General features: G+C 38.8%; 1 protein-coding gene across 4 annotated transcripts in view; it reads left to right on the top strand.

Moving 5' to 3' along the window:
* The window catches only part of ATP6V1C1 (ATPase H+ transporting V1 subunit C1), a 42828-nt gene that overhangs the window by 12914 nt on the left and 5193 nt on the right, over nucleotides 1-24721 (top strand). For 2 of the 4 annotated variants that reach the window (XM_008052884.1, XM_008052885.1), the window contains exons 2-9: nucleotides 4799-4969; nucleotides 6762-6829; nucleotides 10497-10582; nucleotides 12286-12380; nucleotides 14159-14250; nucleotides 15606-15704; nucleotides 17487-17555; nucleotides 24547-24639. In XM_008052884.1, coding sequence (XP_008051075.1) covers nucleotides 4838-4969; nucleotides 6762-6829; nucleotides 10497-10582; nucleotides 12286-12380; nucleotides 14159-14250; nucleotides 15606-15704; nucleotides 17487-17555; nucleotides 24547-24639 — 734 coding nt within the window. In that variant the 5' untranslated portion in view covers nucleotides 4799-4837. The remainder of the gene's footprint in view (nucleotides 1-4798; nucleotides 4970-6761; nucleotides 6830-10496; nucleotides 10583-12285; nucleotides 12381-14158; nucleotides 14251-15605; nucleotides 15705-17486; nucleotides 17556-24546; nucleotides 24640-24721) is intronic. The other 2 variants (XM_021709902.1, XM_021709903.1) reach the window with 2 other exon arrangements.

The raw sequence follows: 24721 nt of genomic DNA on the forward strand, positions 1-24721 counted from the left end.
GATGAGGACTTGTAGAGATGAAGGCGGGTCTCAAACTCCTGGGCTCATGCAATCTTCTTGCCTGGGACTCCCAAAGTGCTGGAATTACAGATGTGAGCCACCATGCCTGGCCACCAAATTTTATTTTTTATGAACTTTCTATATAGTGTTATGTTTTAGCTTACAAATTAATTACATTATTTTAACAACTTTAAAAACATTTAATTTTGAAGTGTTTCAGATATGCGGAAAAATCACATATTGCAGATGAACAGACATCCATGTGTTCACTATTCAGATTTAATAAATATTAACATTTTGCCATATTTGCCCTAGATCTTTTTTTTATAACTTTATTTTATTATAGGGATCCGGAGTACAAGTCAGGATCAGGTACATAAGTAATCTATGTGTGGGTGAAGTTTGGGCCTCCAACTGGCTCTCACTTCCCAAGTCATTGTATAAAAAATAAAAATTTGTATGCAAAACTAAAGCCCCTTTCTCTTATGTATGGTTTTGTATTTCCTGTAAGGATATAACTATGAACAGTATATATTATTGTGTATTTTTAAAATAATGGAAGTGGAAACTCATATTCTGCTAGTGGGGACGTAAGTTGGTAATGGCTTGGAGAACAATTTGGCAGTACCCAACAGAGTTGACAATGATCTGTGTCAGTTAGCTCATGCTGCCTAAAACCACCCCAGGACTTAGTGGCTTATGACAGTGATTTCTCTTTTAAGTTTTTTGTTTAGGTTAAAGGGGTACATATGTAAGTTTGTTACATGAATATAATGCATGTTGGTGTGGTTTGGGCTTCTTTTGAGCCTGTCACCCAGGTGGTGGGCATGGTACCCAGTGAATGGTTTTTCAACACTTACATCTCTCCCTTCCTCCTCTCTTTAGGAGTACTCCAGCTTCTGTTGTTCCTTATGCCTGAGTGTAATCAGTGTTTAACTCCTACTTATAAGTGAGAACATGCAGTTTTCAGTCTTCTCTTTCTGTGATAATTCACTTAGAATGATGGCCTCCAGCTGCAATCATGTTGCTGCAAAGACATGATTTTCTTTTTTTATGGCTGCATAGTATTCCATGGTGTATATGTACCGTATTTTCTTTATCCAGTCCACCGTTGATGGACACTTAAGTTGGAGACCCATGCATAACGGTGACTTCTTATTTCTCCTTATTCTGTGGGTTGTTTTGGGGTGGTTCTCTGCTTGTTTTGCCTGGGATGATTGTGATACGGCTGCATTCGGCTGGGAGACTGACTGGGCTGGGAGGGTTAAGAAGGTCTCATTCCTGTGTCTGGCAGTTTATGCTGCTTGTTGGTTCAGTAGGCTATACTGGCTATTTTGTGGTGGCCTAAGGGCAGTGGCCCAAGAAACAGAAGTAGAAGTGGCAAGGCCTCTTGAGATCTGGGCCCTGAGCGCACATAATGTGGTTTCCTTGCATTTTGTTGGTCAAATTAATGTGACTAGCAGTGAGGAAATCGTCCATCCTTTTGGAAGGAGTAGCAAAAAGTCACATTGCAAGGGAGCTCGGAAAGACATGTTGCCTCCATCTTGGAAGACACTCTACCACATGATCATAACCTGCAGTTTAGCTTTTTTATGCCTCCTGTCCTCTAGAAATGCTCACAAAACACAGACATGTACAAAGTTGTTCATAGCAAAATTGTTTATGATAGCAAAAAAGGAAAAGTAACAATCCTTCCAGGAAAAAAAATGGATAATAAATTCTAGTTTATTCGTATAATAAGATACCATATGAAAAGTAAAACAAATGAACTATACATAGATCACCACAGATAATTCTAAAAATAAGGTGAAAAAAACAGGTTGGAAAAGAATATGGGTGGTATGATACATGCTAGCCTTAAGTTTACTGTTTGAAGTTTCTCGGGTAGGCTTATAAGGATTGTTTTTGCTTTTTTAAAATCAAAGCTTATCTTGGATGGCCCATTAGAGCATGGTACTCATGAGTGGTTGCCATCCTTGGATGGCCATTTAAGCTATGCTGTTCTCTGGCCAGACTGAGCCCATCTGGCTGGGCTAGCCATCACTCACAAGCCTATGCTTAGCTTGTTGGTCGTTTGGGAAAGTGTTGCTCTTTCATTTGCAAAGGTGTAGGTTTTCATCATAAGTAAGAGCTGTTGAAAGCATCTTCATTAGTAGTGTTGGAAAAGTCATCTTAGAGTACAATTTCTTGAGATATTTGTTTAATAATACCATCTTTATTTATACCAGCTTAACCTCTCTGAGTTTTCAATTTCTTATCTGTCAATAGGGAGGATGATATTTATCTCATAGATGTGTTTGGGAGGGTAACTGGGATAATAATGTATAAACATTTAGAGCAATACCTTGTATATGGTAGATGCTCAGTAAACAGTAGTTAGAAACAATAACAAGTATACAGGACAGCGTCTATGTTAAGTTCACTTTCAATGGTTTTATAATGAGTAGATAGGGCTACCTTAATTAAAATGAATTACTGAAATTATAAAAGTTTATTATGATTAACTGTAGTACTTTACATTTTAAAGGAAATTTAAATTTACAGAATTTTTTCCCATTCATTATCTGATTTTGTGTCAGGGCAACTTTGTAAGATAGTTATCTTCAGCTGGGCTCGGTGGCTCAGCCTGTAATCCCGCGCCTTTGGGAGGCTGAAGTGAGTGGATTGCCTGAGCCTGCGGGTTCGAGACCCGCCTGGGCAGTGAGACCTCATCTCTACAATAAACCAAAAAATCAGCTGGGCGTGGTAGCGCATGCCTGTAATTCCGGCTACTCGGAAGGCTGAGGCAGAAGGATCGCCGGAGCCCAGCAGGTCGAGGTTGCGGTGGCCGGGAGCAGCCACTGCACTCCAGTCTGGGCAACAGAGTGAGACTCCAACTCAAAAAAAAAAAAAAAAAAAGATAGTTATCTTCAATTTACAGACATGGAGCCCCCATTTCAGGAGAGATAAATGAGCAGTGGTAGCAGAAAGCTTATGATGGTTCTCCTGAAGGCTCATTAAAGTGGAAATAATGACACTGTAATATTTTCATGTTTATAAGTTATTTTATGTGTCTGTGCTTTACCTACTTTAATTCTGAATAGATTTGTCTCTGTATTTTTTCCCCTTCTGTGTGTAGGAAGGGTGAGGAGGAGGAAAAAAGACTGTAGAAGAAGATTCAATGTATCTTTTCTTTTTTTTTTTTGAGTCAGAATCTCACTGTATGGCCCAGGTTGGAGTGCAGTGGCATGCTTACAGCTACTGCAGCCTCAACCTGCTGGGCTCAGGTGATCCTTCCACCTCAGCCTCCCAAGTAGCTGGAGCTACAGGTGCATACCACCATGCCTGGCTAATTTTTTAATTTATTGTAGAGACAAGGTCTTACCAAGTTTCCCAGGCTGGTTTTGAACCTCTGGGCTCAGACAGTGCTCTCACCTCAGCCTCCCAAGGTGCTGGGGTTACAGGCATGAGCCACTGCGCCCAGCTAATAACTGAATTGACTTTTTTTTTTTTTTTTTTTTAGTCAAGAGTTGCACTCTGTTGCCTAGGCTGGAGTGCAGTGGCATGATCACCAATCACTGTTCGCTGCAGTTTTGACCTCCTCCTGGGCTCAACTTCCTGAGTAGCTGGGACTATAGCCACATGCCACCACCCCTGGCTAATTATTTATTTATTTATTTATTTTGTAGAAACGAAGTCATACTATGTTGCCTAAGGCTGGTCTTGAACCCATGGGCTCAAGCAGTCCTCTCACCTCAGCCTGCCAAAGTGCTTGAATTGCAGGTGTGAGCCACCACACCTAGCCTTGTTGACTGTGTCTTTTTTTTTTTTTTGAGTCGGAGTCTCACTCTGTCGCCCAGACTGGAGTGTAGCGGCTGCTCCCAGCCACTGCAGCCTCAACCTGCTGGGCTCCAGCGATCCTTCCGAGTAGCTGGAATTACAGGAGCACGCTACCACGCCCGGCTAATTTTTGATTTATTGTAGAGATAAGGTCTCGCCAAGTTGCCCAGGCGGGTCTCGAACCCGCGGGCTCAGCCAATCCACTCACCTCAGCCTCCCAAAGGCGCGGGATTACAGGCTGAGCCACAGAGCCTGGCAACTGTGTCTTAATAGGACTCTTTGGGAAGGGAGCTCCATAGCCCCTCTCACTCAGATCCAATAATGTTGTATTAACACCATGCTTCTTCCTTATTTTAAAATAGCTAGGCAGATTGGCAAGACTTGTTTTGCAGATTTGTAAATGTTTGATGACAAGTAAGTATGCATTATTAATTTGAGGAGATTTTCCTAGGTTGAGTATGGATTAGAATTAAGCACTATTTGGACTAACTTTGTGTAGGGTTTGCTAAGCCAATATGACAAATTTATTTGGTGACTACTGTTCAAATGCATTGATTCAATTAAATTATTTCCCATAGGTAAAAGTTATGCATTTTAAAAATTTCCTATTTCAGTTGTATGTTTTAAAAGTTTAAAATAAATCTATAAATTTGTAACTCTCCTGTTTCCTTGGTTGAATGAAATTATAGGTGGCTGGCATTTGGGATAGTCTCATTTCTTGACTGATTTTCATTAAGGGTATTTCATAATATTGAAAAAATTAGGTACTTTGCGTATTATGTTTTTATCACCTTTTCCCTAATATCAAAAATAAATCACCTTTTACCGGTTGCATGGATTTACTTTCAGGTAATGAATTTGACTTTGCTTGGGACCATATAACAGTTTGAAACAAGTTATACTTTATTACTTCTTCCATGACTCTGATACACTTTAGAAACAAATGATACTAACTGTATTTTTGGTTTTTATATTTCAGAGTCTCTTTTGATTTCTGAAGAAATACCTAGTAACAAACATGACTGAATTCTGGCTTATATCTGCTCCTGGAGAGAAAACCTGTCAACAAACATGGGAGAAACTACATGCGGCAACTACAAAGAACAATAATCTTGCTGTCACTTGCAAGTTCAACATTCCTGACTTAAAGGTGAAGCTTCACTGTGTAAACATGTGTATGAGTTTGTCAAGGGGAGGGCCAGTTCTCCCTTTTAGAACAGGGGTCCCCAACCCCAGGGGCACGGAGGGGTCTCCATCCTGGTCTGTGGCCAGTTAGGAACTGGGCTACACAGCAGGAGGCTAGTGCCAGTTGAGTGGAACTTTGCCTTCTGTCAGATCATTGGCAGCATTAGATTCTCATAGGAGCCTGAACTCTATTGTGAATTGTGCATGCACAGGATTTAGGTTGCATGCTTCTTATGAGAATCTAATGCCTGATGATCCCACCCTTCCCTTCTTCTCCTCTGTAAAACTGGTCCCTGATGCCAAAAAGGTTGGGGACCTATTGTAGTAGACAGGAGAGACCCAGGTTTTTTTCAGTGAAAAACTTTCTCCTCTCTAGCTAGTGGCATAATTTGGAATGTGTCTTGTTCTTTGAAATTTTAGAAGTAAACTATCAAAATGAAATAGCATCTTTTTTTGCTTACACTTTTTTGTGCTTTTCTAAATTGCAGTGATAAATCTTATAAAAATACTTGATATATTCACAAATGTGATTTTCAGAAGTAAAAAATCTTAGTCATATATATATTCTTAAATATTACAGTGAATGACTTTTTCTGTGATTAAAATCATATTATACTGTCATTGTAAACATAACACCTACAACGAGTTAGTCTAAGATTTAATATATTAAAGATCAGTAGTCTAGCAGCCTCAGACCGAAGCAGGCTGCCAGTATCAGTAGACTGACCTTTTGTAAAGAATGGAAAAGATCATGGTGTTTACATTTTGCTGGTTAACTGAGGCGGTCACAGGCAGCATTCATTTAAAAAATAACTAAAATTACTGGTTTTTTTGGATTATGAATGCCTTTGAGATAGAATGTTTCCTCCAACACATGCTTACTTATGCACAGTTTTACCTACAGATTTAATTGTAGACCCTCTAATACAGCGTAACCCAACCTTTTTGGCATCAGGAATTGGTTTCATGAAGACAGTTTTTCCCTGGATGGAGGTAGATGGGGATGGTTTCAGGATGATTCAGACATGTTACATTTATTGTGCACTTTATTTCTATTATTATTGCATTATGATATATAATTGCACAACTCACCATAATGCAGAATCAGTGAGAGCCCTGTGCTTGTTTTCCTGTAATTAGATGGTCCCACCTGGGGGTGTTGGGAGACGGTCACACCTCAAATCATCGGGCATTAGATTCCCATGAGTGCACAACCTAGATCCTTTGCGTGCACAGTTCACAGTAGGATTTGCACTCCTGTGAGAATCTAATGCCACCACTGATCTGCCAGGAGGTAGAGCTCAGGCAGTAATGCGAACTATGGGGAGCAGCTGTAAATACAGATGAACCTTTCCTCTCTTGCCTGCCACTCACTGCCTGCTGTGTGGCTCGGTTCCTAACAGTCCATGGACCGGGTGGGAATCCCTGCTCTAATTCACATCCATGGTCCTCCTACAAGACCATGCTATAAACCAGGACTTCAGTTGACCCATTGTCTCCAAACAGTACAAGCACAGGCCTGATTGAAGGAGTCTTCATGTCTTAATTGGTGCTTGTACCCATGAATTAGAGGATTATCTTGTGCATATAAATAGCTTTGGAATGTCTGGAAAACGTCTTTTAACTATACTTGCACATTATGACTTAAAGCATGGAGAAGTTAAGCTTTGTGGGACCTTCAAGTCAAGATGCATCATCTTTTTTCTTTTTTTTCTAAAGGATAAAATCTAAATCAGAATGCTCTCTTTCCTTTCTAGGTTGGCACACTGGACGTCTTGGTTGGCCTGTCGGATGAGCTGGCTAAACTGGATGCATTTGTAGAAGGGTAATGTAATCACATGCCTGGAGTAGAGCAAAGTGAGAGATCTTGTTATCAGGGTGCCTGGATGTGGGGCTTGTTAGCACATGGATACTGTGCTTGTCAAAATTGTTTTAGAAAATGATGACTTTTTAAAAAAATCAACTTTATGAAGGTACAATTTACATAAAATAAACTGTACCTGTTTGAATGTGAAAATTTCTCTTGTTAATATCTTCATTGAGACATAATTTACATGCCATGAAGTTCACCTGTTTAAAGTGTACAATTTGGTGGTTGTGGTAATGGAGTTGTGCTGCCATTACCACAATCAATTTTAAAACTTTGTCCTTACCCCCGTTCCTGTTCCCACTAGCAGTCACTTCCTGACTGACCCTTCCTCACTTCTCTCTGCCACTCTAGATTTGCCTTGTCTGGAGATTTCATATAACTGGAATACAATGTATGGTCTTTTGTGTCTGCCTTCTTGGCTCAGTATAATATTTTCCAAGTTCATCCGTGCTATAGTATTTCATTTTTTTATTGCCAAATACTATTTCATTATTTATACAGATATCTCATTTTATTAATCCACTCTTTAGTTGATGGGCATTATTAAAAAGTTGGTTTCCCAACTTTTTGGCTTATATGAACAATGCTACTATGAGTATTTGTATACAAGTTTTTGTGTGCTCATATGTTTTCATTTCTCTTGGGTATGTACATAGGAGTGGAATTGCTGGGTCATATGGTAAATTTTTGAGGAACTGACAAACAGTTTTCCAGAGTAGCTACACCATTTAATATTCCCATCAGTAGTGTATGTGGATTCTAATTTCTCCACATCCTTGTCAGCATTTTTTACTATCCATCTTTTTTGTTATAGCCATCCTAGTGGATATGGAGTAGTATCTCACTTTTTAAAATTTACATTTTCCTGATGACTAATGATGTGTTTAGTATCTTTTCATGTGCCTGTTTCTAACTGACTTGTTTGCTTATTATTGAGTTGTAAGAGCTCTTTATGCAATATGTTCACGATATAAGTCCCTTATCAGATATGATTTGCAAATATTTTCTCCTCTTTGGATTGTCTTCACTTTCATGATTGTTTCCTATGAAGCACACAGGTTTTTTTGTTTGTTTGTTTCCATTTTTGAAAAGTTTTATTAAGATATAATTAATATGAAGCACACAAGTTTTTATTTTTATTTATTTATTTTTTTAGAGATGGGGGTGTCTCTGTCACCCAGGAGTACAGTGATGTGATCATAGTTCACAGTAACCTCAAACTCGTGACTACGGGTGTGCACCACATTTGGCTAGCTTTTTTATTTTTTGTAGCGATGGAATCTCACTATGTTGCCCAGGCTTGTCTCAAACTATTGGAGTCAAGTGATCCTCCTGCCTCTGCCTCCCAGTGTTGCTGGGATTACAAGTGTGAGCTACTGCGCCTGGCGAGTTTTTTGGAAGAAGTCCAGTTTATGTTTTTTTTTTTTTCCCTTGAGTTGCTTGTGTCTTTGTATTACATTTAGGACACCATTGCCTAATCCAGGGTCACAGTTTTATGTGTATGTTTTCTTCTACGACTTTTGTAGTTTTCACTTTCACGTTGAGTTCTTTGATTCATTTTGAGTTAATTTTACTTTGTGTTGTGAGGCAAGAATGTAACTTTATTCTTTTGCATGCGAATATCTGATTGTCCCAGCATCATCTGTTGAAAAGACTGTTCTTTCCCCATTGAATTTTCTTGGCACCCTTGCTAAAAATCAGTTGAATGTAAATATGAGGGATTATTTCAGGACTCTCAGTTCCGTTTCATTGATAATGTATCTCTATTCTTATGCTAATACCTCATTGTCTTTATTATTGTAACTTTGTATTAAATTTTAAGAGTGGAAAGTGTGAATTCTCCAACTTGGTTTTTCTTTATCAAGATTGGCTATTCTTGATTCCTTGTATTTTTGTATGAAGTTGGATCATAGTGTCAAAGAAGTGCAAAGAAGTCAGCTGGAATTTCAGTGAGGATAGTGTTGAATCTGTAGATCAATTTGGGAAGTGTTGCCATTCTAACATTATTGGCTTTGATCCATGAACATGGGATGTTATTCATTTATTTGAAGATGATGATCCTTTTGGCTTTAAAATTATGTTAAAAGAGGTTTTTTAAAAACTCTAGTTTTGTCACTTGAAATGCAGTTACAATGTGTCTTTTTGCTGAAAATGATTATAGGATCCTTAATAACTTTTCTGCATTTTGATAAATTGGCAGAATCAGTCTATTGACTCTAGCTCTTGGAATACAGAACTTTTAAATGCTTAGGGTTTAGGTAAATAGGCAGAATTTGTAAAATGCATACTGTGGAGAATCTTAGAAATGTATGTTTAATTGAAGCTTTAAATGAATAGGCTTGAATAGAGGCTAGCTTTTTACTGAAATCTGTAAAGAGATTTTCCCATTTTCTTGAGTAATGGTTTCTCCTGACTCTTCAGTGTGCCATCTTCCTTTTTGGCTCTTATCCTTATGACATGGTACCTTACTTATGCCCAGGAAGGGTTTATTATATATTCAAGAAAATTCATCGTACATTTTCCATATCTTAAGAATAAAGTGCTTGTTGTTTGTTTTATTGTAAAAAAAAAAAAAAACCTCAAATGAGCAGGCACTTGGCCATTGGAATGGAAAAGAGAGGATGAGAGCAAAAGCAATTTTTAGGGTAATAATCCACATCCATATAGAGCAAATGATTAATATGAATTCTTATTAATATAATGAAAACAATTATTGATGGTATACTCATAGTACTAACTGATGAAAAGAATAGACTCTTGGTTTCTTGAATATAGGTTTTTAATAAAAATTAAAAAAAAATAAAGGAGGAATCAGGGAACTGGTGTTCACCACGTACTTGTGAAATGCCAGACAGTGTGTAAAACAAAAGGGGTCCGGCAGACAGCAGAACACAAGTGACAGCCATGATATAGAATAAAGTCCTACATTGTTTATACCTTAACTGCTTACCAAGCATCTACTATCTGCAAACCCCAAATTAAACATGTTAAAGACCTACAGCGTATATCATTGTTTCTGAAATTTCTCTGCTTTTTTTCTAGGTTTGAGATCACCTAGCATAGGATTGTTATTTAAATTCAGCTTTTCTGTCACCCTTTTTTGGTCCTTATTGGTTCTTGTTACAGGCATGTAACCATGAGAGCATGGTGGCTTTCACCTGTAGTCTCAGCTATTTAGAGATTGAGGTGGGAAGATTGCTTGAGGCCAGGAGTTCAAGTCCAGCCTGGACAACAAAGCGAGACCTCTGTCTTTACAAAAATGAAAAAGAAATTGTTCTTGGTTCTTGGAAGCAGATCTGTTGTCCAACTTATTGGCATATAAATATGTGGCTATGTAACACACTGTTTCTCATTGGTTTCCTACTGCTTTCTGTCTAGACTAATGAGCACATTGCATGTAGTCTCCTTAAAACCCTACAGTTACTCAGTTAATTTTTACATATAACAAAACCTTGGTCCATATTATCCTTAAAACATTTTTTATAAGACCCATTTGTTTCATATTACATAGATAGGTCCAATGGGAACAAGTATAGTGTTTATACAATATGTTCATTGTGTAGTGCAGAATTGGGGTCTTTTTCCTGAAAAGGGTTGTTGATTTTTTTTTTTTCCTCCCCAGAGTGGTTAAGAAAGTGGCTCAATACATGGCTGATGTGTTGGAGGATAGTAAAGATAAAGTTCAGGAGAATCTGCTGGCCAATGGAGGTAAGCCAATGTTTCATGACTAATCATTATTAACTCATGTAAAGCAAATGACTTGGCTACAAAAACAAAAGAGAATGTAAGAAAATCTATAGATAAGGACATTAGATACAACAGAAAGCCATTAAAATACTATTATTATTATTACCGAATTTGTTGATGCTGCAGGTTACATTCTATCCCCTGAAATGCAAGTTCATGTAAGACAGTTTTATATAACATGTAATAGAGCTGATGATATGATGTCAAATCTTCCACAAAAGCAGTATTACAGAGACTTACCCTAGTTCTTCTCTGGATTTAACTTATTTGCAAGTAAGTTTCCAAGTTGCCTATCTCAGCATTGTTCCAGTGTAATACCTGCTGTTTTCTCTAGTTTTTTTTTTTTTTTTGCTTAATAGTGCATAACTGCTGAAGCCTTAGAAGAGACATTATTTTATTGCAGACGAGTGTCTCCTCCCTCCAGTTTCAATTTGGCATTTCTTTACTTAATACCTGTAGAGTAGTCTGCTGACTTCTCTGTAGCTAGAAGCCAATATTTACATGGGGTTTGTTCTGGGTAATAATGGTTTTATAAAGATGGCTTTGACCTCATTATTCTTTTTACTTTCATATGTTGTTTTCTTATGAAATGTCACTTTAGCATTTGCTTCATTTTAAATTGGGTTCATCTTTAGTGGTATGTCATTTTATAGGAAATAATGAGTCGGGCATGGGCTTGTGCCTGTAATCCTAGCTACTTGGGAGGATCAGCTTTGAGGTTATTCTAGAGCAGCAAATACTTACTGAATCAATTAAAAGTGTAGTAATTTGTTCTTGCTCTTTGTAGTAATAGTTATTCTGATCTGATGGTTTACCATTTCTGTTACTTTGTGTTTGGGGAGAGAATAAGAGGTAGATATGTTAATTTGTGGTGTCTTTACTGATCTTCTAGGTATTGTGTTCTAGGGCAATTAGTCTAGTAGATGGAACAGCAGGTGACAGTCTGGGAACAATGCATCCAGAGTTGCTTTTGGAAATGCCATCCATGTTGTTGATATTAGGTAAAGAGAAATTGAAGAGAGGAAGGTATTTTGATAAGAATTGCTTTGTCAGTCAGCTTCACCGTATTTGGCTTCGCTGACCTTGATCCCATTAGAGTTGAGGGTAAAGCCATTTTGATTACTAAACTTCCAGGGAATTAGTTTTTGAGAGTCTCTTTGGCTTTCCATTTTTTATTCTTTCCATTTGAAAGTGACAGTGTTCATTTTTGGAAAATTGCTGAAATATAGACACCTAGAAACAGTCATTACATGAGTTTTAACAGATATGTTTATTTTTCATTTGTTTGGGTAAGTTACCAAAGAAAGAATGTACTTTTGCCAAATTCTACTTATTGAAGAGATAGTTGACAGTAGTTTCTTGATCTTTGTGTCTCTTTTTCCTACATGTGAACCATAGTATGGATATGTACATATTTCATTTGTTACATCATCAAGTTGGGAAGATAAACTTAAAATATATATTAAATTTTGCGCAAGGTGATTACAATGTAGAAATTTTGATTCTTCCATGTTACTGTATATCGTTCCACATTTATTTACTTAAGACTTGATGTCTTCGCTGATTTTATCAATGCTGATTTCAGCATTAAAATATATTATTGTGTAAAAAATTGAAACATTCTATTGCTTCTCTTCAGTGATTAATTTATTACTTTATTTCAGTTGACTTGGTTACTTATATAACAAGGTTCCAATGGGATATGGCCAAGTATCCTATCAAGCAGTCCCTGAAAAATATTTCTGAAATAATTGCCAAGGTAAGATAAGAATTGAGGAAGGTAGAACACGTGGATTTACAGTGGCTTTGTTTATTTTATAATTGAGCTATGAAATGTTTTTTAGGTTTTTGATAAAGCAACTTAATTATATGTTACAGCTGCAAACATAAAGTGTCTTTACAACTTCAGGTGTTACAAGATGTTTAGATGTTAAAGATGTTAAAAAGTTGAACACTTTCATGTGTAGATTGTCTAAGTTGTGTACTTACATGGCTAACTTGAATATTGCATCAACAGTTTTTAAATTAGAAAGTTTAAAATTCTGTAATTATCATTTATACAAATTTTAAGAGTAACTGAGATCATGTAGTATAGAAAATTGAAATCTCTTAAGGACTTCTGAACCATTCAGGTAGGTGATAATAATCACTTAAATTTGTTTATATACAGTACTTGTTCAAACATTAAACTTCATGGGTTCTCTGACTCCTGACTACTTAGTATTGATCCGTTGCCCAGAAAAATGCCCATATGTGTGTCCTACCTGGTTTTATGTACAGTTTCAGGGAGTACATGGACCCTGAAGCCCATTCATGAACCTGCCAAATTAACAGCTCCTTTTATATTGAGGGATCTTTGAACTTGAGAGAAATGTACAAATCTTAACAGGAACTATAATGAGGCAGATGAAGGGACCTGTTAATTGTTTGCCAGTGTTCTTAATGACCTAGCTGGTGTAAAAATATGGTTTAAATGATTGGACAGACTTTTCTTGGCTCCCAGTGACTTTAGTTGTACAGTGTGCTGTTTAGTTAAATGTAAATTCATAGACTATCAAAGATTTTAACTAAGGTTGTCATAGAACCTAAAACCAGCAGCTTGGTCACATAAAGTAGTGTTCTTAGTATGACTGGGTTTTTATTTTCTTGATCCCTATCAGGGATTTAATAATCTGCTTCCCAATTCTGTTGTAGATGTGGAAACAGGCTTAGGGAGGTGAAAGGACTTACCACAGTACTACACAGTTGATAATGGTCAAGCTAAATTGAAATGGATTCTTCATATAAGTTTACTTTGCATTTTCTCCCTAAGTGGTTAGTAGTCTGAGTCCTCTTTTGAAAAATCAGCTTTTGTAACATTTATAAATAAATTCAACTACAATTTCAGTTTCATTGAAAAAATAATTTGTATAACAGTGATGTTTTTAACAATGAAGCTCTCTATGTAATTTAATTCCTTTTGGAAATAAATTCTGCAGCCTTGTTAACTGAAGCCATTTAATTAATATTTTCCAAACCCATGGGCCTAGATTCCATTTCCATGGTTTCAGAAGTAATATAGTAATAATAATTAAAGTGCATGTGAACTAAAACATTATCTTCAGTAGAGATGATTCATATAGAAATTATATTAAAAATGAAGTATGCTATTTTTTAAATGACCTAAGTTTGTGCTTTTAAATTATAGAATATTATCCAACCTGGGCAACATAGTGAGACTCTGTCTCTACAAAAAGTAAGAAAAGTTAGCCAGGTGTGGTGGTGCATGCCTGTAGTCTCAACTGCTTGGGACGCTAAGGTAGGGAGGATCGCTTGAACCCAAGAGTTTGAGGCTATGAGAAGCTATGATCACACCATTGTACTCTAGCCTGGGTGACAGAGAGAGACTCTGTCTCAAAAAATAATGACAGTAATAATCATAGAATATTCTTACATCAGAAACTGGTAGTGCTTTCTGGTAAAAGTTAAAGTTTAGCTACTTTATTTAATAGTATTAGTTAAGGCTTTGCCTGTTTTTCTTCTTTTTCCTTTTTGAAGGGAGTAACTCAGATTGATAATGACTTGAAATCTCGAGCATCTGCATACAATAACCTGAAAGGGAACCTTCAGAATTTGGAGCGGAAGAATGCGTAAGTATATTAAGCATATATGGATATTAAGAATTGGGGAAGCACACTGGCATGCACTGAATGAGACAGGGTTGGGGTTTAGTAAGTTCCAGTTTATGCTGTTTCTGTAATCGAAATGGGTATTTTTTTTCTTCATGAAAAAAACGTTCATTAAGGTAAATTTATAGAATTCAAGTTGCCAAAATAGATATGAGGCAAATTTATTATATTTGTTTTATAAATACTTGTGAACTGGGTCATGGTTGATCCTTTTATTCATTTGCTATTTTACTGAAAAATTATCTAAAATAAATAGCTTTAGATCAAATCATAGTTTAATTGCACAGCAATTACCTGCTGCTTAAAATAACTATATAGAATAATCTTTTTGTGATATAGTAATTATTCTCTTGTTTATCTGTTTCCTGAGTTTAGGTTTTTCACACATTAGATTTTTTAAATCTAGAGCACAATTGTTTTGGTTGATCTTCTTGTACTATGACTACAACAAGTACAACTGTAAGCATGCAGCTGTTCAAGTTGTGCATTCATATCCCAGAGAGAACATTGGTTGGATACTATCAGTGATAGACATCTTTAGTATAGGAAGATCATTACTGGAAGACCAAAAGAAGACTGATACGAGAAAGTTGATGGGTTAACTAACTGAAACTGCCTGGGATCAGATGATACCTAAGGAGAGGGAGGAATACCAGAAGAGTTGTGGTTAGTTGGTATAATTTTATGATTGTGATGAAATAGACTTTATTTATTTATTGATTTTGAGTTGGAGTCTCACTCTGTCACCCAGACTGGAGTGCAGTGACATGCTCCTGGCCACTGCAACCTTGACCTGCTGGGCTCTGGCGATCCTTCCACCACAGCCTTCCAAGTAGCCAGAACTACAGGCACGCGCTACCACACCTGGCTAATTTTTGATTTATTGTGGAGACAAGGTCTCACCAAGTTGCTCGGGTGGATCTCGAACCCACGGGCTCAGGCAATCTACTTGCCTCAGCCTCCCAAAGTGCTGGAATTACAGACTGAGCTACTGAGCCTGGCCATGAAATAGACTTTAATCAATTACTAATAAATGGCATTTTTGGTCAAGATATTATATGCGTAATTAAGAGAAGAACTGAGTTGTTATAATTAAAGCAAGCACAAAGATAGACACTAGAAGGTAATTCTGATATATGTTGACACTTTGGTTGCAGGGGTGGGATATATTCAGCTTCTTACAAAGTAAAAATGTTAACTAAAGCTAATGCCTCTCTTGAGATAATATTTGTAGTATATGTGGATATGACTAGCCTGCGGCTTCTTGTGTTACAGAAGCACATAATTATCAGCCTAATTATTTTTTCTTATTTCAGAGGAAGTTTGCTAACCAGAAGTCTAGCAGAAATTGTGAAGAAGGATGACTTTGTTCTTGATTCAGAGTATCTTGTCACATTACTGGTGGTAGTTCCCAAGTACGTCTTTCTATTACAGCTTTTACTAGTAAAAATAGAAGAAAAATGTTAGTATCTAGTGTTGTAATTTGAAGTTTTCCATTAAATCCAAGTGTAAAAGGAATATAGCCTTGCCATTCATTCTGTCAACCACCATTTACTCATGTGGCACATAAAGTAGAATTTATATCATAGCCATGGAGACATCAGTAAAAAATTGAGATTTCAAATCAAACTTAACAGTTTGGTAGAGTTGCTAAAGTTCTTTAAGAAGCAAAGAATGAATTAGGTCAGAGTTAGCATGTTTTTTTTTCCCCGTAAAGGGCCAGATAGTAAGGTTGTATGCTCTGGGGTGGTGTGTGATGTCTGACACAGCTACTCAACAAGTGTCAGCTTTGTAGGTTTAAGTGAAGCTGCCATGAACAATATGTAAATAATAGATGTGACTGTGTTTCAGTAAAACTTTATTTACAAAATTAGGTTCGGCTTTGGGCATAGTTTGCTGATGCCTGGATTAGATAACCCTTTGAACTTTTCTTTAGATTAGACCTTCTGTGTTATTTAATATTTGATCATAGTTAATCTTGATAAAATGAAACCTTTGGACACTTTGAAGTTTAGAATTGTGTGTGTGTGTTACACACACACACACACACACACACACACACACACAATTAATGGTTTCATTTCTGACTTACACTGAAGTTTTGCCACCAGGAAATCTTTGGGAACCCAAACTGAGGCGGAAGATTTGGGTCCTTTTCAGAGCATCATTGCATGAAGGCTTCCTTACTGTGCTCTGCATTTTTATCTGGTGGGATCCTGGGAACACTGGAAAGTGAGGCCCCTGGACAAGGGAGGAAAAGCACCTCCATGGAATGCTATCTGACTTGTGCAATTTTCCCCTTTGCTGCAATCTGCAGGCTCTTAAATCTATCTTTACACATGGACTTAGAACTGAGGGTTTGGCTCCAAAACTTTTATGTCATGTTTTAGTTACATTATACTCCCCATTGTACTGGAACACTGATTATATATAATAAATTTTTGTGTATCTATGCTTTTATACTGCATAGGAAAGTAACCTTTGCCTAGATAAAAGATGTGTTTCATTCACCCTTTATTTAAAACTTGTGTTCAAAACCAGAAATTTTCGTTGTATTCTGTACCCTGTAATTCAAACATAGGACCCAGAGTGTCTTACATAACGAATTATTCTCTGTCCGGGCCTACAAACACTATAACTCTTTATTTTAAATCTAAAACATGGTTGTCATTCCCCAGCCCCCAGAAGCCAGTGGCCTCTGGAGAGGGTTGTTGCACAATGTTTTGTGGCAACATAGTTTACTGTCACTTAATTGACTCATTACTTCCTGGTACTCTGTGTGTTCTGTAAATATGATTTTATTCAGCCCTTCATAATGACCATTGAATAGAAATGATAGTGATTTCAGCATGGCCTTTTTCTTTTCTTTGATGAGGCATAACACACCCCAGCCGTCCAGTTTGGAAATGATTTGGAGTCTATGTGGTGCTTTTCTTCCTTCCCATGAGTAGCTTCTGCAAAGTGACTGGACAGAGGGTGGTGATCTGTATTTCCTGCATTACTCAATATATCTGAAATTCATTCTCAGTAGGAACCCTGACATTTTTAAAAAACAATAGATTTGAGATATACTTAACTGTATCCAGGGTACCTATTTGTCTCATAATTTTTTCTCTTCCTGGGTATGGCAAGAAGTAGAACTTGTATTTCTTTTCCAAGAAGTAGGATTTGTATTTCTTATTGTACCTCTTCTTCAGGTTAAACCACAATGACTGGATTAAGCAGTATGAAACACTAGCTGAAATGGTTGTTCCAAGGTCTAGCAAGTAAGTAGTAGTCTTTGTAAAACTTTTTTTCCTAGAATTCCTTGTATAGTTTGGATGTTGCTGTCTTACCTTTGTGATATGTTTACACAATCACAAAACTACCACTTTCACCTTGTGACTTCTACTAAACTCTAGTTATTGCAGTTTTAGGCCTAGAAAGGGTTTGGCACAGCCTTTTTTATAGACATAGAAGTTTGAGACCAGCAAGGTGGAGGAGTTTGCCCAGAGTCACACATGCCTTCGTGGCAGGGCTAGAACGAGAACCCAGGTCTCTGGTGTGATCCTTTTTCTGCTGCACTGTGCTGCCTTCTGAAAATTTTTAGTTCACTGTTTATTGCATGTCTACCTTGTGTCTATAATTCCTCATTTTACCTGGCAAAGGAAGTGTATCAAAATGCTAGACTGCTTATTGGTCTCCAAATGTTCACCATCACTTTGAGCATAAATTAGATTTAATCTATACATGCCTTTTAAAAAAATAAGCACTTCTTAAATGTATACATTTAACATACATTGTTTAATTTTATGAATACAGCAGTTCTGTAAAGCATTATAATTTTCATTCTTATTCCCATAGAAGAGGAAGTCAGAATGCCTAAGTCAGTCGCCTAAGGCATATGACAGTTAGGGCTAGAGTTCCAGTCTCAACTCCAGGTCCTGTCCCCTTTTAGCGCTATTTCATGTCTCTTATTTTCTGTGTTCTGCCATTGCCACACTAGATGTCCTTTGAGAAAACATGAGTACAGCATGACTACACCCCAAAAGGACTCTTTTGTCTGTATATGCCTCAAGAGGAGGAGCCCTGGCAAAGCAAGGCAGGGGAGATAGTAGAGAAGTGAAAATAGGAAGGTCAGGCCCATGAACTATTTTCTTTTTCAGTTTCATTGTGTCATATGGGAGGTAGCTTAGTATAATGGAAAGAATTCTGGACCCAGGGATCAGAGTTCTGTTGCTGGTTCTGCCATCAACTTGCTGTGTGACCTGGGGTAAGTCTTTTAACTTCTCTGGGCCTCATTTTCTTTGTCTTTAAAATGAGCATAGCACCTTCTCTGTATATGTTATGAAACTTTTTTTTAAAAGCAGGATTTATTAAGAGGACAGAAAAGCTCCCACAGTGGGAGGGGACCCAAAGGGGTTGCCCAGTGAAACTATTTTAAGGCTTGATAGAGCATACAAAACACAGGTAGTATTGTAGTTTCACAGATGTTGATCTTCAGAGAACTAAGCCACAAACCTGTGCTTATCATAGGTTTTTTGTTTGTTTTCTGCTTGTTTGGGGGAATACCTTCCATGTAAACCAGCCTTTCACATGGTAAACTGAAGACTACAGTTGTATCTTGATAGACTTTTTCACTTAGGCTCCTTGTCCTGACAGATACACCTTCTTATCTGCAGGGCATTAAAGCTGTGGAAGGTGACTTTTTGTCGAGGAGGCAGGTGGAGGAAGAGGGTGAGGACCTGGTCAACATAGAATGTCCTCCAAACGTGGACGTACCCAAGGCCAGATTTACAGGGGGCTGGAGGGTAGGCCAGTTAAGTAGGCCCAGATTTATTCCAAAAAGAAGGACTTTAAAACTGTTACTTCCGGGATTTAGATCATTTGGCAATCACATTAGTAGTTTCAAGGGAAAATGTCTGGCAGGAAGTTTAATGAAAGCAGTACTTGTCTTCTCATTGACCCTGCATGCACACTGACCTCTTGAGAGTCCCCAGCCCTTCGTCACTCAGGGAAGACATCTGTTCTCTCCATTTCTGAGTTCAGTTGCATTTAGATCTCTGACCAAAAACTTACCTTTTTAAATTTGGCCCTAGGAACACAGCACTAGCTCAAATAGCACCATGAAGACCATGTATGGTTCATGTGGGGCAAACAAGCTTTCATGGGTTAGTCTGGAATTTTGCCTTCCATTTAGGAAAGATCTCTAGGACTTGATGCTGAAGTTTTTTGCTTATAATAACCAACATTTTTGAGTAATTACTGTGTGCTCATCATCGCTGTCAGAGCTTTATGCAAGTTAAGTCAATTATGGGTAGTAGCACTTTCACATATTATTTTTTTTGTGGTACTTGGGTGATTGATCACTCTTGGGAGCAGAGAAGATGAAAGTGGAATTTTGAAGTTGAAGAACAGATTGAAAAACACCGTTCTCAGTTCTGAAAGAAATAACTTTTAAAGTGCACAAAATCTAGGTATTTGCTAAATATTCTACATAAGTCTTGAAAGGTTGGACAGTTTGGAATGCTGCTGTCACGTGTGGCTCCATGCAGGGATGTGTGTAACTAGAGTTCCAGTGAAACCGAGGAGCCTGGCCAGAGGTGCAGGAAAAAAGATACTAGCCACTGGACAGGAGCATTCCTCTTGTGTTTTGGAGCAGGGGTTTGTAAAGAAAGGCAGGGAAGAAGCAGGTGGATTGATTAGGGAGCAGGGGGGATGGCATGGCCACATCTCGGGAGAGAGGTAAGAAAGCAAAAGTATAGTAGAGCTCATGGGTCCCTAAGAATGTCACAAAACATCTGAAAAACACGGACTAGCAATTGATGTTTAGTTTCCGCGAGGCCTGGTTATACCTGTCAGAAGATGGTGTTACTACTTCCACACACCAGTAGAACTAGTTGGAGACAATGAGTGTGGCTCATTTATTTGAACTGAGTAGGGTTGAACTAAACTGAGTTTACCTGGTGACCTCATGGTCAAATGTTGTGGCCTCTTGATTCCTGCAGGCAACTCCCTTACCCTCACCTTTCACCTCTGGAAAGGCTCGGCCTCTGGAACATTAAATTCATCTCCGTCTTTGTCCCTCCCACTGGCTTGCTGTCTGCCCTGTTCACATCTCCCATCCCCAGCTCTTGGTGTGCATTGACTTTGTTGGTTTCCTCCAGTCTTGCTTCCTCTCCCGCTGAGCATAGACCCTCTGTCATCTCTTCAGCCATTCTCTTGCCATGCCACCAGCTCTGCCCCTGGGACCTGCAAACCCACACCCCAAAGTTGTCTGTAATGCTGTCTCCTGGCTTCTGCACCTGAGCTGCTTGAGTGAGCTGGAGACTCCGGTAGCCTGAATGTCGGCCACTCCAGACTGAGGCTGTTCTGTCTCGGGACAATCTGTTTTCCTGTCAGCGCTGCACCATGGCGCTAACCTCACTTCGTTTTCAGACTCCTAAGTCTCCATCTGTAGCCTGCCTGGTTACAGACTCACATTCCCACGGGGCCACTCCATGTGATGTTCCCTAGGAAACCGCCATTATCGCCCCAATCTCAGACTCAGGCTCTCTGGTTTCTTTGTAGCATGTGGCAGCAGTGTCTGCCTCACGACCCACACCAGAAGTGTGCTCGTCAGTCATGTTGGACTCTTAAATTCTCCCTCATTCCCACCCCTACCTCATCTAATTAGTTGTGTTGTTTCTACCTTTTGTGGTATTTGGTTGAACCATATGAAATTGCTCTTTTGGAAGTCAAAAATTAGGTTAAAAATGGCCAAATATCCACAATTCTATGTGGTTAAGCCTACCTAAAACTTGCCCCCTGCCCTCAGTACCCGCTGCTGCTGCTGCTCCAGCCTAGACCCCGTTGGCTCTGCCTGGACTGTTGCAGTTGCCCTCAGCTGGTCTTTTCTCCTGTGTTTCCCCCTTCGTCAGTCCTTTCATCACTGCCATTTTCGTCTTTGTGACATGCACACCTGTGTGTTGCTGCCCTGTTTAAACCTGCTTATTCCTCGCCAGTTTCACTATACGTGCACCCCTCCCTGTACCCTGTGTCCCTGCTACACTTACCTCTGGCAGTTCCTCGATGCACGTGCTCATCCACCCTGCGGTCCTTTGCATATGGGGTTCTGCCTGGAATGTTCTTTGCTCTTTTGCCAAATTTTCAGACTTCCACTCAGCCTGACCTCTTTTGTGAAACTCTTTTGAATCCCTCAGATAGTTCCTCATTCCCCAGTATATCGTGTGCTTCTTGTGTTTCAGCACTTGCAGCTCTGTCATACTACCTGTTTATATCTGTTTTCTCTCCTAGACCCGCACCCGAGCTCAGGAAATGATGTCTTCAGTTTATTCCTAATATCTAGCAGGTGCTTGGCACATTATAGTCTCAGTACATGATAAATAACTAAAAGTCCATTGTTATCAGGACACATGGTTTATTTTTTATAAGATTTTAAGAAATACATTTCCTGGGGGAGGAAATGAAAGCAAGTGGCTTTTATGTTTTCTTAATAAGGTGGCATGGTAGGATTTAGCTATAAAACAAGACTGAGTTTTTATTGTGGCTTCTTTCACCATCAGGATTTGAGTAAGCTGTGCAACTTTACCATGCCCAAGGTCACTCCATGGTAGGTAGGAACCTGCCTAATAGACAACCTGCTTGTGGACACAGGGCCATGTCAAACGTCTGATACTTTTGAAAGGACCCTCAAAGCAGCAAAGTACTGTATATGTTTAAAAGACTAATATGGTAATAGTGGAATATTGTCTGTGGCTCTGAAAGAACCCGTCAAGTTAGATTTGAGTATTTGAGTGTGTTTTGATCTCAAGCAGTTTCCACATCACTGAGTCGGTCTTGATAAACCAAAAGATCATTCATTAAAAGTTTTTTATCAGCCGGGCTCAGTGGCTCAGCCTGTAATCCCAGCACTTTGGAAGGCTGAGGTGAGTGGATTGCCTGAGCCCACAGGTTCAAGACCCACCTGGGCAACTTGGTGACACCTCATCTCTACGATAAAATAAAATAAAAAATTAGCCGGGTGAGGTAGCGTGCGCCTATAGTTCCAGCTACTTGGAAGGCTGAGGCGGAAGGATTGCTGGAGCCCAGCAGGTCAAGGCTGCAGTGGCTGGAAGTGGCCACTGCACTCCAGTCTGAGTGACAGAGTGAGACTCCAACTCAAGAAAAAAAAAATTTTTTTATCAAGTTCTGCTCACTTGGTAGCAGCCCTGCTGTGGATTTGATAGGCACTAGGAGCAAGAACTAAGGAGAGTGGTTTTGAGATGACACAATTTAAAAGGAAGTTTAAATACTCTAAATCCAGAGCATTTTCTCTGGATTCCGTTTTCTCTGCAGTCAGCGATAACAGTGGTCAGTACTCCAAAAGATGTCTGCTGATCATGTATTGGGGACCAGGAGCCAGGGTAGATTCGGTGCTTAAAGCTGTTCTTCAATTAAGCATCTTAGTTGCCTCCTGAATTTACTTGGTTAATCAGGTGTTTCTTAGGCTTCAGGAAAACTCCACTTGCTTTTTAAAAACTATGTAATACAGTATCTTCAAACTCTATAAGTACCCCTCAGTTTTGCAAAACTTACCATTTTTTTTCTGGTTTCAGCAGTACCACATTGTAAATAAAAACTAAACATTAAAAAAAAAAAGTCAGTCATGGAGACTTACACCTGTAATCCTAGCACTTTGAGAGGCCAAGACAGGAGGATTACTTGAGCCCAGGAGTTCAAGACCAGCCTAGGCAACAAAGCAAGACCTTGTCTCTACAAAAAAAACTTTAAAAATTAGCTGACTGTAGTGGTGCGTGCCTGAAATCCCAGCTACTTGGGAGGCTAAGGCAGAAGAATTGTCTGAGCCCAGGAATTTGTGGCTGTGGTAAGCTGTGGTCATACTACTGCACTCCAGCCTGGGTGACAGAGTTAGACCCAACTCAAAAAACAAAACAGACATACAAAACACTAGCAAAGCAGCACAAGGAAACTTCTGGTAGTGATGGGTTTGTTTATCGCCTTGATTGTGGTGATGGTTTCGTGGATGTGTACATATGTCCAGTCTTCGGATTGTATATATTAAATATGTACAGTTCATTGTATATCATTTATACCTCAATAAAGCTGTTTAAAAACACAAATGAAACATTAGAAGACTCCCGATATATGACAGAAAGGAGAAGAGACCCCCACCCCTTAGTAATATCCCCCGCCCCGACATCATCACTATGAGGCAGTCAGGTGTGCAGCCTCGTGCCCTGATCTAAGGGATTCTGTACATGGCGAGCTACAGGTAAATCTTGAAAGCAAGTTAGGCCCATTCTATACAGGAGCTAGACAATTGACCTTTCCAAACAGTGGGCTTCTCCCTAAGGCATTACACATTCACATTTAACTGTTAACATTTCCTGGCAGTTGTATCTGGAAAGGTCTTTCCATGATGTCCATGGAGCTGTATCTGAATGGAAGTTCTGACCTCACTGGACTCTTCTAAAGCCTAAAATGGAGCTATGAGATGTGTACAGGTGCATTTGTTCAGAGGTTACTTAGACAGTTGTGTTGGGCGTGATGGGAGAAAAAGAAAGGTGCTGGTGATGCAGAGAGACTGGGGCTGGGCCTCAGTGGTACTGGGCTGGCCTGGTCTGGAGAGAGGAAAAGAGAATTAGGCTTCCAAAAAAGAAGAGCATGCATAGTAAAGAAACACCGGAAACTAAATGGCCTGGCACTGATACAGATTGAAAAGTATAATTCAGCCGGGCACAGTGGCTCACATTTGTAATCCCAGCACTTTGGGAGACCAAGGTGGGAGGATTGCTTGAGCTCAGTAGTTCGAGACCAGCCTAGGCAACATAGTGAGATTTCATCTCTACAGAAAATTAAAAAATTAGGTATGGTGCACACCTCTAGTCCCAGCTATTTGGGAGGCTGAGCCCGGAAGGTCAAGTCTGCAGTGAACTGTGATTGTGCCACTGCATTCCAGCCTGGGCAACAGAGTGAGACTCTGACTCAAAAAAAAAAGAAAGAAAGAAATTAAAGTGTGGTTCAGATGTTTCACGTGAGTTACTATCTGGTTTTGTTGGTTAGTATGAAATAAGTGTAATATAGGGTGTTAAGGCATCGTAAACAAAAGGCATCATAACCATGGAGTGTTTGAGGTAACAAAGGTGAGGGAAGTGATTTGGGAAGGAGCATTATACCCTCCTGTTTCTTCTCTTCCTCCTGCTTCTGAATTCTGCCTTTAGTAGGAAAGAAAGTAATAAGTGTAACTCTTTGATAGACCTTTTCTTTTTTCCTTAGTGTTCTTTCAGAGGACCAAGACAGTTACCTTTGTAATGTCACCTTGTTCAGGAAGGCAGTTGATGACTTCAGACACAAAGCAAGGGAAAACAAGTAAGATTATTATTTTTTGTTTATTTAACTTGTTAAATGAGCTGTATACAGTGTGAACAGTTTTTGTTTTTTCCCCAAATTT

This window comes from Carlito syrichta, unplaced genomic scaffold (genome assembly GCF_000164805.1).
Source record: "Carlito syrichta isolate Samal-C Ts95f unplaced genomic scaffold, Tarsius_syrichta-2.0.1 Scaffold287640, whole genome shotgun sequence".
Lineage (NCBI taxonomy): Eukaryota > Metazoa > Chordata > Mammalia > Primates > Tarsiidae > Carlito > Carlito syrichta.